The sequence below is a fragment of the Medicago truncatula genome, chromosome 1 (assembly GCF_003473485.1).
Source record: "Medicago truncatula cultivar Jemalong A17 chromosome 1, MtrunA17r5.0-ANR, whole genome shotgun sequence".
Lineage (NCBI taxonomy): Eukaryota > Viridiplantae > Streptophyta > Magnoliopsida > Fabales > Fabaceae > Medicago > Medicago truncatula.
Genome location: NC_053042.1, coordinates 21,558,617 through 21,572,326, shown reverse-complemented (window position 1 = coordinate 21,572,326; position 13,710 = coordinate 21,558,617). Strand labels below are relative to the sequence as shown.

Sequence of the window (13,710 nt, the reverse complement as noted above, 5' to 3'; positions counted from 1 at the left end):
TTTGACAAGACTCTTTGTTGTTGAGTGTGTCATCAAATTTATCAACCCATTGCAGTATGATACCTTCAAATAGGTCATGTAACTAAAGGTAACAGAGGATGGAACCAACTTTATCAGACTGGAACATCGGTAAACATCAATTCTTTCAAGAAAATGCAGAAAAGGATCCATTTGAAATCCTTCTTTGCATATATATCGAAGCTTAGCCAGGTACCATAATTTCAACTCTCTGATCGCGGGCTAAATTGAGGTGTACTCTCAACACTTGTAAGTACCTCCTGCAAGTAGAATATTATCAGCTTTTGAAACAATCAAGTTGTGCTAAGTAGAATATTATCACATAAAATTATCAATGAAGAACACTTAACCAACGTAATAGACAAGCTTTTGAAAAATATTATATTTGACACTACTCTTACCTCTTCAATCACAAAAAGAGCTTGATATGTAGAGATATTGTGCTCAACATTTTTGGAACTTTCTTGGTGTTTCAATGGCTCTGCCTTAAATAACTCTATTCTTGGACATTTAAACAAATTAATTTCTTTCAATGATTTGCATTGAAGAGAATGGACCCCAACAAAGAATGCCTTAAGTCTGGTCAAATTATAAAGTTCAATGGAAGTTCAATGAGGAAACACAAATTTAACTATCTCATCTGTTCCTTCTTCCTTTGCAACAATTTCTTCAATCCCACAGTTACTTACATGAAGTCTTTGAAGTTGCATCATATCTCTAGCAACTGAGAGTGGAAAGAGGCTTATCAAGCTTTCACATTCCACAACAGATACATCACTTAAATTTTGAAACCTCATAGTGTAATGTGGATCCTCTTTCCATACATGCTTCAGTTTTGGAAGATTGAATAGTTCTAATTTCTTCAATTGAGTAGAATTCTGCACAGCAATTTCTTCTGTGAATTCATCAAAAACTGCTTCTAATGAATTACAATCTGCAACATCTAATTCTTCCAAGCTCATCAGTACTCCTACCAAGTTAGGTTGAAAGAGCACATCGGATAAAAAATCACATTTATGAACCACTAGATGCTTCAAACTCCTAAATGTGTTATGCTCAAGTTGGCCATACCAGAACTCTTTTAACTCGGGATATTCAAATAGTTTTAAATGCTCGAAACTACAAAATCCCACCTGTGAAAACAATTGTGTTGAGTTAGTTCAACAAACGTAGCAGTAAAATATAATGTATTTACAAAATAGTTTTTTACATACTAATTAATGTAAAACTAAAAAAAAAACAACTCTATTCATTTTAAAATTAAAGATAATAATAATTTTCTGTAATGCTAACTTTTAAAATTAATCTAGTCAAAAGAAATTTTGTCCTTATGGGCTTAACTCGGTTGGTAAGGACAATGCATAATATATGCAAGGTTCGAGGGGGTGCGGTTATCATGCATAAGGCATCCTTATGCACTCTGCATAAATCCCAGCCCATTAACTGGTAGCCCAACATAATTGCTTTGTACACCCCAACCCATTTTGTCATACACCCCCAAGCGGAACCACAAATCCGTTTCTTCATCTTTTCCGACATGATACCGAATTTTCATTAATTAATGGCTAGTTTATTTCTGCAATTCACGTGTTCACTTTACTGGTATGTGGTCATGGCAACACATATATGCACAAGTCTTTAATTTTTGGATTAAGCTTTTAGCAAAACAATATATACATATGCTTAACTTGGTAACCGTCAACATTTGCATAACAATCCAGTGTCCACGGCGACACCGACACGAACACATCAAATGAGGAACACTCAACAGCAACAACACACCACATCAATTTCCATTTTCCATCGTCGTCATACGATACACTTGATTTGCAGAAAGGGTTGTTGCTGAATTGAAACAAACTTCAGGGTATGGATTACTGAAACCATAAGTATGGTTTAATGGTTTTGATAGTCTTGTATGCGAAACCAAGATAATTGTGTAATGGTTTTTAATGAAATTATTATTGTTACATAGTTTTAAATAATGATTAAGATGTTATATACTGAAATTATTACTGAAACCATAATTATGGTTTAATGGTTTTGATAGTCTTATATGAGAAACCAAAATAATTGTCTAATGGTTTTGTGAAGTGTTTATGCAGGGTGCATATAGAAATGACTTATGTATAATAACTTTTGCCGGTTCAAGGTTCAAACCTCGACCACCACAAAAAAAAAAAGTCAAAAGAAATATTAGTAGTTGGTAGTTATTGAGTAGATTGTTTGTAGCTAATGCTCTATATATATGTATAGGATGCAATCACCTATAATACGACTTTTAGTTTCTAAAATTATTAAGCGTTAGTAGTTATAAGTTCACGTATTAAACTACTTCTATGGTGTTTTGTTTTATAAATAACCACGTATATCTTTTTTCACAAAATGATAATTTAAATTATCATTATATTTATCTAAACGCTAATTTGCCTTTCAATTGACGTGCTTTTTTTTATATGGTGGCCGGGTTTGAACTCCAGACCTTACATATTTTATGCATTGTTCAAACCAACTGAGCTAAGCTCACGAGGACAATTGACGTTCTTTATATATACTAGCATTGGACGGGCTAACGCTGGTATATTTTTTGTAACCGTTTGTCAGTTCTTTCTATTGCACTAACACGTATAAATTATCATATTTTTTTATAAAATTTATATTTTCATGAAAATTAGTTAGATTTTGTCAACTATTGCGCTAACACACTTTCATCAACAACATCAGCGTCATTCCTCAAAGAAGTCTGTTGGTTCTCAAGGGTCTGACAAGCGCTATTTTTATTGCGCTAATATTTGAAAATTATGAGGTTAACATTTCTTATTCTCCTCCAATTATTCATCTTCATTAAAAATTAAATCAATCTATTTTCCACTCGCCTTCGAGGTTAAGATCGAATGATTCATCTCCATTAAAATATAAATCAATTTTTTCATCTCTTGTAGAATCTAAATTATTCTTTTCATCATTTCCACACACATAGGTGATATAGTGAGAAAAAAGTTCAATTTTTATAAGTATATTTCTCCAACAATAAAGAATGTTTAAATTGGACCTATACAAAATAAATATTTAAATGTAAGCATTAATCGGAGTAAAATCAAACAAATTTTTGCCAAAACATCCATTCAATATTTATATATTTATTTTTTTTATAAAAAAATAAAAAAATATTTACACGTACTGGATACCTTGTATTTTTTTATAGTAGAGTTGTACTTTAGAAAATCATCTTAAAAAATGGTTATGAAACTCACTGTTCATATTATCTAATTTTTTTTGGTTCAATATTCATATTAATTATGATTTACCAAACTACATGTGTTTTATATATGTCGAAATATGAAAGTCGTTATAAGGTCACGACAAAGCACTCCATGGCTAGCACTCACTAAGCTGGTTAATTAATATAAGGACTATATATGAAGAGACAAATCAAAATTACTACCCTAAAAAAAAAATCAAAATTACTATTTTTTTAACGGCATATATTTATATTATTATAATTGTTTATCAAACATGACTACAAACTCTTTGAATTTTGAAGTCTTTGTTACAACCTCTGGGTCCATTTCTATGATTTTTTTTCTTCTTTTTATCAAATATGACTTTCTTTCTTTTGACACTATGTATCTCTTTTACTTTTTTTAAGAGTATATTGCGAAGTACTTTTAAAGTCTCCAAATAGTTGTTTTTCCACAAAGTTCAACTATTATGTAAATTAAAAATCAACTACTATGCATCCAAAGAAAACAAGAGAAAATAGAAACCCAAATGCCATTCTGAATAAACATACCTTATCTTCAAACATGTTGTATATTGTATCGTTTAAGTTTCCTTTCCAATACCATTCTGAATCATTTTCTGCAATTTTAACTTTTCGAAGAATTGGTGTGCTTGTGTCTCTGGCAGAAAAAATCTTCATGCGAGGACATTCCCCCACAATTACTTTCTCCAACAACGGAAACTTCATGAAACACTCACTAGAGCAAAACTTGATGAGGCTTGGCAAACATTCCAACATCAAAATTTGTAAACTAATAAAAGCAATGTCAACATTTTCTACTCCATTAACTACTTCTTCAAGTGAATTACAATCTTTTATCTTCAGCACAGTGAGCTTGTCCAAACTTCGTGCAGTTGGAGTTGTGATCAAATATTTTAGCCCATTGCATTTTATTATCTCCAACTGCGTCAGATGATTAAGTGTGACAGAGGAAGGCATCAAATTTGTCAAACTAGAACAAGTAAGAACATATAAGTATTCAAGGAACTCAAGAACTGGGTCAATTTGGGATCCTTCCTCGCATATATGTTGAAGTTCAGGTAATTGATTCAATGTCAGTCTTTTAATATGTGGATGAGTCTTCTCAGTTGTTTCTCCTTTATCTTGAAATATCTTCTTGAAGCAACTGCACTCAACAATTAATGACTCAAGAGTATGCACATTTTCAAGAAACCAATAAGGAAATGTAGCCTCTTCCGTGTTATAGCAAGACAAACCAAGAATGGTCATTTTCCTAAACAGGGAACTTGGGTTTTGAGCTTTCAATATCATGTCAGCATCCGCCTGTTCCATCCTCAACTCCTCCAAGTTTGGAATCACCTAAAACATATTTAAACAACAATGTAAAATAATTAAAAAAAATATTATTGGATGAAACAATAATTACTATTTACTAAAATTTGTCTTTTAAATGTTTGTGAATACTCTACGTGTTTCAATTTCTTTTAAACTCACATATATCCTTTATAGAATTTATTATCATATACTTTTGAGAAATGGCCAATGTTAGTAGTTGTTATTTTTGTTATAGAAATTATAAAGCACATCTATAAAGTAAAATATTTTAATAACATTTGATATTAATAGTTCAAAATATTTTGCTCTCAATTGATTATATGGCGTTTTTAAAAATATTTTAAAATACATATTTTACCAGACATGTAAATAGTCATTATGATATGCATACCTCTTCAGCAATGAAAAGTGGTTGCTCCGTTGAAACAGAGTGTTTGTCATCATGAAAATTGGATAGTGTTCTGAACAATTTCAACTTTGTACGGCCGGAAACACTAATTTCTCTCAAAGATGGACATTCTAGAATATGATTTCCAGCATAGAAACCATTGAGTTCATATAAGTTCCAAAGTAATAAAGTACTTAATTGATTAAACTCAAATATGGGATCTTCATTCATGCTAGATTCTTTCTCCTCTCCAACAATTACCTTCATGTTCGAACAATATTTTATACTAACTTCCTTGAGATGTGAGCAACGAGTGGCTAGAGAGAGTGGTAATAGATACTCCAAGTTTGCACAATATTCCAATTGTACATTTATTAGATTTTGAAAACTAAGAATTCCTTGAGGATCTTCACTCCATATCTTTTTCAACTTGAACAGTACATCTAGAGTAACCTCTTTCAATTGTGTCATAACCTCTTCACTGTTATTTTCATTGAAAGTCAATTCAAATATCTCTTCAACTAAATCACAATTTCTAACCTCCAACTTCTCAAGCTCATTATACGTGTTTTGCACTGAAGAAGGAAAAACCACCACAATTTTCGTACAATTGTTCACTTCCAACATCTTCAATTTTTCAAATTGGTGGTGCCATATTGACTTCAAGTTGTACATATCCTTGAGTATGATTTTCTCTAATTTCAAAAAATGAACCTATGAAATCATGAATAACCACCATCAGTATAAATAATTATTTAAAATTAATTGGATGCTCCCAATAATAGAATTATCATACCTCTTTTACTGCATTATTTCTATCTTCTTTAGCTATTATCTCCTCCATCATTGGACAATTACTTATCTCAAGGTGTTTGAGGTTCATAAAACTTTCAACCAAAGAAGAGGAGAATAAATACTTCAATCCAACACAATTATCCACAATCAAGCTAGTCAAGTTGCACATTGATTGATGATTCTCATCCCAAATTTGATTCAAATTGAGAAGTGAGCTCAATTTAAGGGCATCCAAATTAGGAAATGCAACCTACATACAGAAATCATTACTGAAGGCTTATACTCCCTCCAACCCTTTTTATAGAAGTAGTTTACAAAAGAAGTTTTGTCACTAAATATATATACCGTTATTAATATTATCAATTGTTGTATTAAATGACGATATAATGCTGCTATTAGCTTTTCTAGTCATTTACTCTTTTTTTACTCAATTGTTTTTTCACTAAACGTACCAATTTATTCATTAATCTGTTTGTACATATCACACAGTTAAAAATTATATCATTTGTATCAAAAGAAGTTAAAAACAAAATAACATACCTGAGCATTATTAAAAAATGGTGTAGTATAAGCATAAGGCTCTAGACCTTGATACTTTTCCTTACTTCTATGATGTGTCAAATAATCAGAGGCGAAATTATCAAGTGTCTCCAATTGTTCTAAAGTCAAAGAACGCAATTGAAGAAACTCGATTTTTTCACCAGCGATATCATTATTAGCACTTGAATTGTTGTCTCTAAACACAATCTCCTTCATAGAATTGAACTCACAAACTTCAATGTTACAAAGGTGAGAAAGTCCTTTAACCATTGAATATGAGAAAAGATACTTTAATTGGACGCAATTTTTTACTTTGATAACACTGAGACTTCCAAAAGAAGCAACTGAAGGTTGACCATGACATATATGCTCCAAGTTTCTAAGATTAAGAAGTACTAGTGTTTCCAAGATGGGAAAGGACATATGGATTTGATTCCTCTCTTTATAGTCAACAATGTGCTTCAGGTTGGCATTATTTTGAATGTGGAGATGTTTCAGAAATGTAAATCCTTCTCTATTTAGGTTTGGAAGCACATTTTTGAATTCCATCTACATCATCCAAATACAAATTCTCAACACCTTTAATCAATGCTTTAATTCCATGCTCCAAATGTATGTTTGTACCAAGTTTGAGCATCAATGTTTTTAAGGTTCCATCCTTGATGTCAGACCAGTCCCATACATCTCCAATAGCTATTTTATATCTTTCGAGCTTCTCAAACACCAATTGCAAGTCCCTTGGCAACATCCAAGTCCCACAAACTTGTAATTCTAGAGCTGTCAATTTGGGTAGTTTTCGAAGCTCGGCAAGACTAGCATTTTCATTATGAACCGTTGAACTGACATCTTCCCAATTAATAGAGGTATTTCCCATGTACAACTCCTCCAATTTAGTCAAGCTTGATATAATGTTGTGAGGGATTACTTCTATTCCTGAACTTCTCAAATCAAGCATTCTCAATTGAGTCAATTGCCCTATTTGTCTTGGCAACTTGATCATTGAAGAATTCCAGAGGCAAAGAATTTTCAAATTTTGTAAAGCTTCTATTGCATCCATATTTTCCAAAACGCAGAAATTCAAACACAATGTTTGAAGGTCGGTTAGGAACTGAAACGGTAATGAAGACAAGTTCAGACATGTTAAATCTAGCACTCTAAGGCTTCCCATACCCTTAAAATAATCATCTGGGATTTTTAAAGAACGATTCCCACTAGCCAAACATAAAAACTTCATGTTAGGACAATCAATTGTTTGAGGAAGCTCGTGCATATGACAGTAATCTACAACAATCTGTGTGCACCTTTGTAAAAAAGCATTGGTTGGCCATTCCTGATCATCTCGTTGTTTCATTAGAAATACATGTTTGTCCCTGCATGCAATGGAGATAGCAAACTCACAAACAAAGTCATGCATTTGGATCTTTCCATCTACTTTAACTTCAAGCAAAAGACAAGATGCCTCCAAAGATTCGATCATTGTGTAAAGTCTATTTCTTGCATCATCAACAATATTAACATGTTTTAATATGTCCAGACCCATTGCAACTTTCAGAAAGTACGATACATCATTACCTGGAAGTAATGAAAAAAGCAAGAAGAGGTCCCTCATTTCATCACTATCCAATGAGTCATAGCTCAATTCCAAAGCAGAATAAGTTAACGCATCTAATGAGTCATGACTTTGTAATTTCCTTAATGCATCTTTCCAAGATTTGACATCCCTCTTATTTTTCATTGCACTCGCTACTGTCACTACCCTAAGAGGCAAACCTTCACATTTTTGGGCAACTTGATATGCTACATCTTTCAAAGTTCTATCTTTAACTACATCCCCTGCCATAAATTGAAACAAGCTCCATGACTCATTTTCACTCATAACTTCAACTTTGAAAGTGAAATCCTTTGGAACATCCATTTGCAGCAACACATCTTGATTTCTACTTGTCATCAACAATTTGCAACCATTATGTTCATCACCAACTGGTATCCCCACTTCTTTCAAATCAAGTATGGTCCATATGTTATCTAGAATGATAAGGATACTTTTCTCCATCTTGATTCTTTGTCTAAGGCGTTCTGCTCTGCCACGATTACTCTCCACTTCAAATCGCAGACTCAAGAAATCTGCAATCTCCCCTTGAATGTTCAAGGAATGAATTTCCGAAGAGCATTTAAAAATTTCTGCAGGAAAAATAGAGTTGATATGGTGGCTTTACAGGAACCTCGTTGTAGTGGCGATGTTGCTCGCAAAGCTATAAAAAATTTGGGCTTCAAGAATTATTTGGTTTCTGAAGCAAGGGGTTTCTCTGGTGGTATTTGGTTACTTTGAAACAGGATGGATATTCAAGTCGAGCTTTTACTTGAGAACTTTCATTTTCTTCATGTTCGAGTTAAAGAGAGAGATGTTGAACCTTGGCTCCTTACTGTGGTTTATGCTAGCCCTCGTGAAAATGAGAGAGAAGATACATGGAATCAACTAAGGATGCTTAGTGGAAATATTCAAGATCCTTGGTTAATGATGGGTGATTACAATGAGATTGCTAGTCCGAATGAAAAAAAAGGAGGGGCCCCAGTTGATTTGAGAAGATGCGTTCATTTCAATAATTGGATTAACGAGTGTAACTTAATGGAGGTCAATACAACTGGTACTAAATTTACTTGGAGGGGTCCAAAGTGGAATGGGCATGATAGAGTTTTTAAAAAGCTTGATCGGGTCCTCTGTAATGTGGCGTGGAGATTAAAATTTCACGAAGGCTTTTCTAAAGTACTCCCTAGAGTTCAATCTGATCATCATCCTATCTTGGTTAACTCACATAAGCTTTCATACTTTTTTAAATAACAAGTGGACTAGAGGTAGAGATTTTCTAAACCTTCTGCATAATTTGACTCCTAACCTGAAGGAATGGAACCAAGAGGTTTTTGGCAACATTTTCAGAAGGAAAAGGGAATTATTATCTAGATTGAATGGTATCCAAAATAGTCCTAGATATGGTTACATCAATTTCCTTGATTCTTTGGAGAAAGATTTACAAAACCAACTTGCGACTACTTTGTATCAAGAGGAGTGCTTGCGGTTTCAGAAGTCGCGCAGTCAATGGATAGCTGATGGAGATCGTAATACGAAGTACTACCATTCTCAAACCATTGTCAGAAGAAGGAAAAACAAAATTTTGACTCTTCGAGATAGTGAAGGGGGTTGGGTTGATGACCCCGATCAACTAAAAAACATTGTGCGTGATTACTATGTTAATTTGTTCAAGGAAGAAAATCCTATCAGAGATCCGATCATTTCTTGGAATACTTATCCGACACTTGAGGAACATCATGATAGTTTGAGTGCACATGTTCAAATTAATGAATGTAAAAGAGCTCTTTTTGATATGAATCCTCACAAGGCGCCGAGAGAGGATGGATACCTTTTCGCTATATTTTTTCAAAAATGCTGGGACACAGTTGCTGATTCTATATACCAGTTTGTGAACCAGGTTTGGGTTACCCATTCTCTTATATCTTCTATTAATAATACTCTCATTGTGATGATCCCTAAGATTGATAAACCTGAATTTGTCTCTCAATTTAGACCGATTGCTTTATGTAATGTTATTTATAAGATAATTTCTAAGGTTATTGTCAACAGAATCAAGCCGTTGCTTGATGGTATTATTTCTCCATATCAGTCCAGTTTTATTCCAGGTAGAAGTATCCACCATAATATTATTGTCGCTCAGGAGATGGTACATTCCATGGCTAGAATGAAAGGCAACAAGATGTTCATGTCCATCAAAATTGACCTAGAAAAAGCTTATGATCGCATCAATTGGAATTTTGTGGAGAATTGCTTGGAGGATTGTAAATTCCCTCCTAATCTCATTCGAATTATCCGTGATTGCATATCTTCGCCTAGTTACAAAATTTTGTGGAATGGAGACAAAACTGACACTTTCACTCCAACTAGAGGAATTCATCAAGGAGACCCTCTCTCCCCTTACCTTTTTGTTATTTGCATGGAGAGATTATCTCATATCATTTCCGACCGGGTGGAAGCTCAGTATTGAAAACCAATGCGGGCAGGTAGGTATGGCCCTCAAATTTCTCACCTTCTTTTTGCTGATGATCTTCTTCTTTTTGCAGAGGCTTCTATTGAGCAGGCACATTGTGTGATGCATTGTTTGGATATGTTTTGTCAAGCTTCTGGGCAGCGTATTAATGGCCAAAAGACTCAAATTTTCTTCTCAAGAAATGTGGACAACCAGCTCCGTCAGGATATTTTCCAACACACGGGTTTCACTCAAGCTAATAGTTTAGGCAGGTATCTTGGAGCTAACATAGCTCCAGGAAGAACTTCCAGGGGAAATTTCAGCCACATCATCAACAAAATTCAGAATAGACTTAGTGGATGGAAGCAACAATGTTTGAGTCTTGCGGGCAGAATTACTCTTTCCAAGTTTGTCCTTAGTTCTATTCCTTATTATCATATGCAATATGCTAAGCTACCTAAAACTCTTTGCAGTGAGATGGAAAAAATCCAAAGAGGTTTTGTTTGGGTGGATACAGAAAATATCTGCAAAGCTCATTTGATTAGTTGGGATACCTGTTGTTTACCCAAGAAGGAGGGGGGGTCTTGAATTTAAAAGGCCTCTTTTGATGAATGAGGCTTTCCTCATAAAATCCTATGGAACCTTATTAACAAGACTAATGACCTTTGATGCAGGGTGTTGTATAGTAAGTATGGGAGAAATAATGATTTGAAGATAACTATAAACTCTCAACCTTATGATTCTCCTTTATGGAAAGCTCTTACTAGGGTGTGGGATGATGTTCAAAGAAACATCATCTGGCAAATAGGAGATGGTAATAGTGTCAATTTCTGGTTAGATAAGTGGGGTCCAAACAACAATTCCCTCATTACTCTAACGACAAATTTGTATGTGGATACCACTCTTCTTGTCAGGGATGTGATGAGTTCTTCTGGTAATTGGGATCAAAATTTCCTTTTTGATAACCTGCCTAACAACATAGCTGAAAAGGTGTTAGCTCTCCCTGCACTTTCTAGTGGTGATGGTCTTGATATTATTGGTTGGGGAGGCACGAGTACGCGAAAATTCTCGATCAAAAGTGCTTACGACATGAAAGACGGAAATCATTCTAATACCGGAGGGGATTGGAAAAGTTTGTGGAATTGGAAGGGTCCGCAACGTATTCAAACCTTCATTTGGTTGGTTGCTCATGATCGCAGTTTAACTAATTACCGTTGAAGTAGATGAGGTGTTGGCATATCCCCAATTTGTCCTTCTTGTGGGAGTGAGGATGAGACTACTCTTCATGTACTCAAAGACTGCACTTATGCAACTCAGGTATGGATCAGACTTGTACCTTCAGATTATATAACTGACTTTTTTTTCCTTTGATTGCATGAATTGGGTTTTTACAAACCTCAACAAGCGTCAAAACAGAGATCTCAACTCTAAGTGGGAAGACAACTTTCATGACTACTTGCTGGTATATTTGGAAATGGCGGAACAAGACAGTCTTCGAGGAAAATTTCCAGAGACCGAAGAATCCCACAAGTATCATCCAAAAGTTTACTAGTGATATTGAAGATTGTACACTTAATCATATTCAAATGGATCTTCGACACATTGAAACAATTTATATTGGCTGGAAATATCCTCAAGAGGGATGGATCAAACTCAATTGTGATGGAGCTTGCAAAGAGAATGGAGATCGCTCGGGTTGTGGAGGCTTACTTCGGGATGCTAATGGTAGATGGATCAAAGGTTTTGTCCGCAAGATTGGCGCTTGTGATGCTCTTCATACAGAGATGTGGGGTATGTACCTTGGTCTAGAGTTGGCTTGGAGGGACGGTATTTCTCAGCTTTGCGTTGAAAGTGATTCAAAATTGCTTATTGACATGATAACAAATAATTGCAAGATGAATGGGACAACCCCTGTGCTCATTCGGCGTATTCAAAATATTTTGAATCGTAATTGGCGGATTCAGGTTCATCACACTTTGAGAGAAGGCAACAGAAGTGCTGATTGGCTTGCCAACTTCAGTCTTACCATGGATTCATGGAATTTTACTATTTTGGAGACCCCTCCTAGTGAGCTCAATAGTCTCCTCTTTGATGACATCTCTGGAGCTTGTATGCCTAGAAATGTTCATGTAATTGTTTAGTTTTCTCTTTTGGGCTTCGGCCCTCTCTTGTACCAAAAAAAAAAAAATCTCAAATCTGAAATTGTCCAAATACATTGCATTGAAGAAGTAGTTCATTTAGCTTTTAAAAAACTTTGAATTTGTGATGTGGATGTTTCTTTAACCATGCTCTAGCAAGTACTGTTATATTTGATTCAATAGTAGCAATTAGCAAACTAAATGAAAGATGCATTGTAACCAAATATGCTTTTGAAAGCAAGCATTTAGATACTTAATCAAAATGATATTTTCTGTACTTTATTAGAACTCTACTTTCGAATAAATATAATTGTGAAATATGTTTATGAATCTATTATTTGTACTTATGAAATATGTTTTATATGATTCTAACTGATTTTGATCTACATTTTCCTTAACTTTAAAAGAAAATAGTTTGAAGGTCCCCAAACTTGATACAACTGGTTTTAACTTTTTTATAGAATCACATGTAGAGAACACGGAATCACAAAAAGGAAAGGAGTCAGATGATGAAGAAACATTGGAGCAACCAATTCCCATTGTTAAGAGGTATTGTTTAACAAATTTGTTACTTGAAGAGTCATGTTTTCAAAAACATGAAGCATGCGAAGAAAAATGAGTAAGAAAATGTGCTTAATAACTTACTGTAAGTTGTGTTGATCAGTTGAATTTGATTCTCTAATTGGATCTTAAGGTAGCTCATTATATTTTTTTGTCTGGTGATGGTTGTGCAATGTGGACATGAGTCTTTTGTAAGTCAAATGTTGGTGTCCTATCCTTATCCTCTCCTCATAATCTGGTGTAAGTTGTTCTTTGTGAATCTTGGTTGTGCTATGTGAGATGAATCTTTTGTTATAATAACCATGTGATCAATTCAGTTGTATTTTGCTGCTGTCATGCAATTTTTTGTTTCAGTTCAAGAGCAATAAAATAAACTCAGAGATGGGTTTGGATTTGGACTAGACACTTTAGATGTAATTTAGAACGTGTACCAAATTACATCTAAAGTATCTGTATCTTCTGCATGTGGTTCACGTTCTCTCGTACATATAATGATATAACATAATAATTCAAATCAAATGATGATAGTGCAATTTAATAATTCAAATCAAATGATTGCACATTTTCTGATTTTTTTCACTCTGAAATGGGAGAATAATTTTTTTAATTGGGGATGAAGGAAGTAGTAAACTCGTACTTCCTTCGTCTTACATT

The 13,710-nt window shown here is 34.1% G+C and overlaps 2 protein-coding genes across 2 annotated transcripts; both read right to left on the bottom strand.

Moving 5' to 3' along the window:
- Positions 1 to 626: 626 nt before the first annotated feature.
- Positions 627 to 6,590, bottom strand: LOC25479580 (uncharacterized). Its single transcript, XM_039830388.1, has 5 exons — positions 6,321 to 6,590; positions 5,782 to 6,030; positions 4,989 to 5,699; positions 3,812 to 4,621; positions 627 to 1,151 (listed from the first exon to the last, which is right to left on the bottom strand). The coding sequence occupies exons 1-5, from the start codon at positions 6,588 to 6,590 to the stop codon at positions 627 to 629; spliced, it is 2,565 nt and encodes an 854-aa protein (XP_039686322.1).
- Positions 5,791 to 8,519, bottom strand: LOC120580540 (disease resistance protein At4g27190-like). Its single transcript, XM_039834304.1, has 2 exons — positions 6,321 to 8,519; positions 5,791 to 6,030 (listed from the first exon to the last, which is right to left on the bottom strand). Exon 1 carries the CDS (start codon positions 8,371 to 8,373, stop codon positions 6,835 to 6,837), a length of 1,539 nt encoding a protein of 512 aa, XP_039690238.1. The 5' UTR covers positions 8,374 to 8,519; the 3' UTR covers positions 5,791 to 6,030; positions 6,321 to 6,834.
- Positions 8,520 to 13,710: the final 5,191 nt, after the last annotated feature.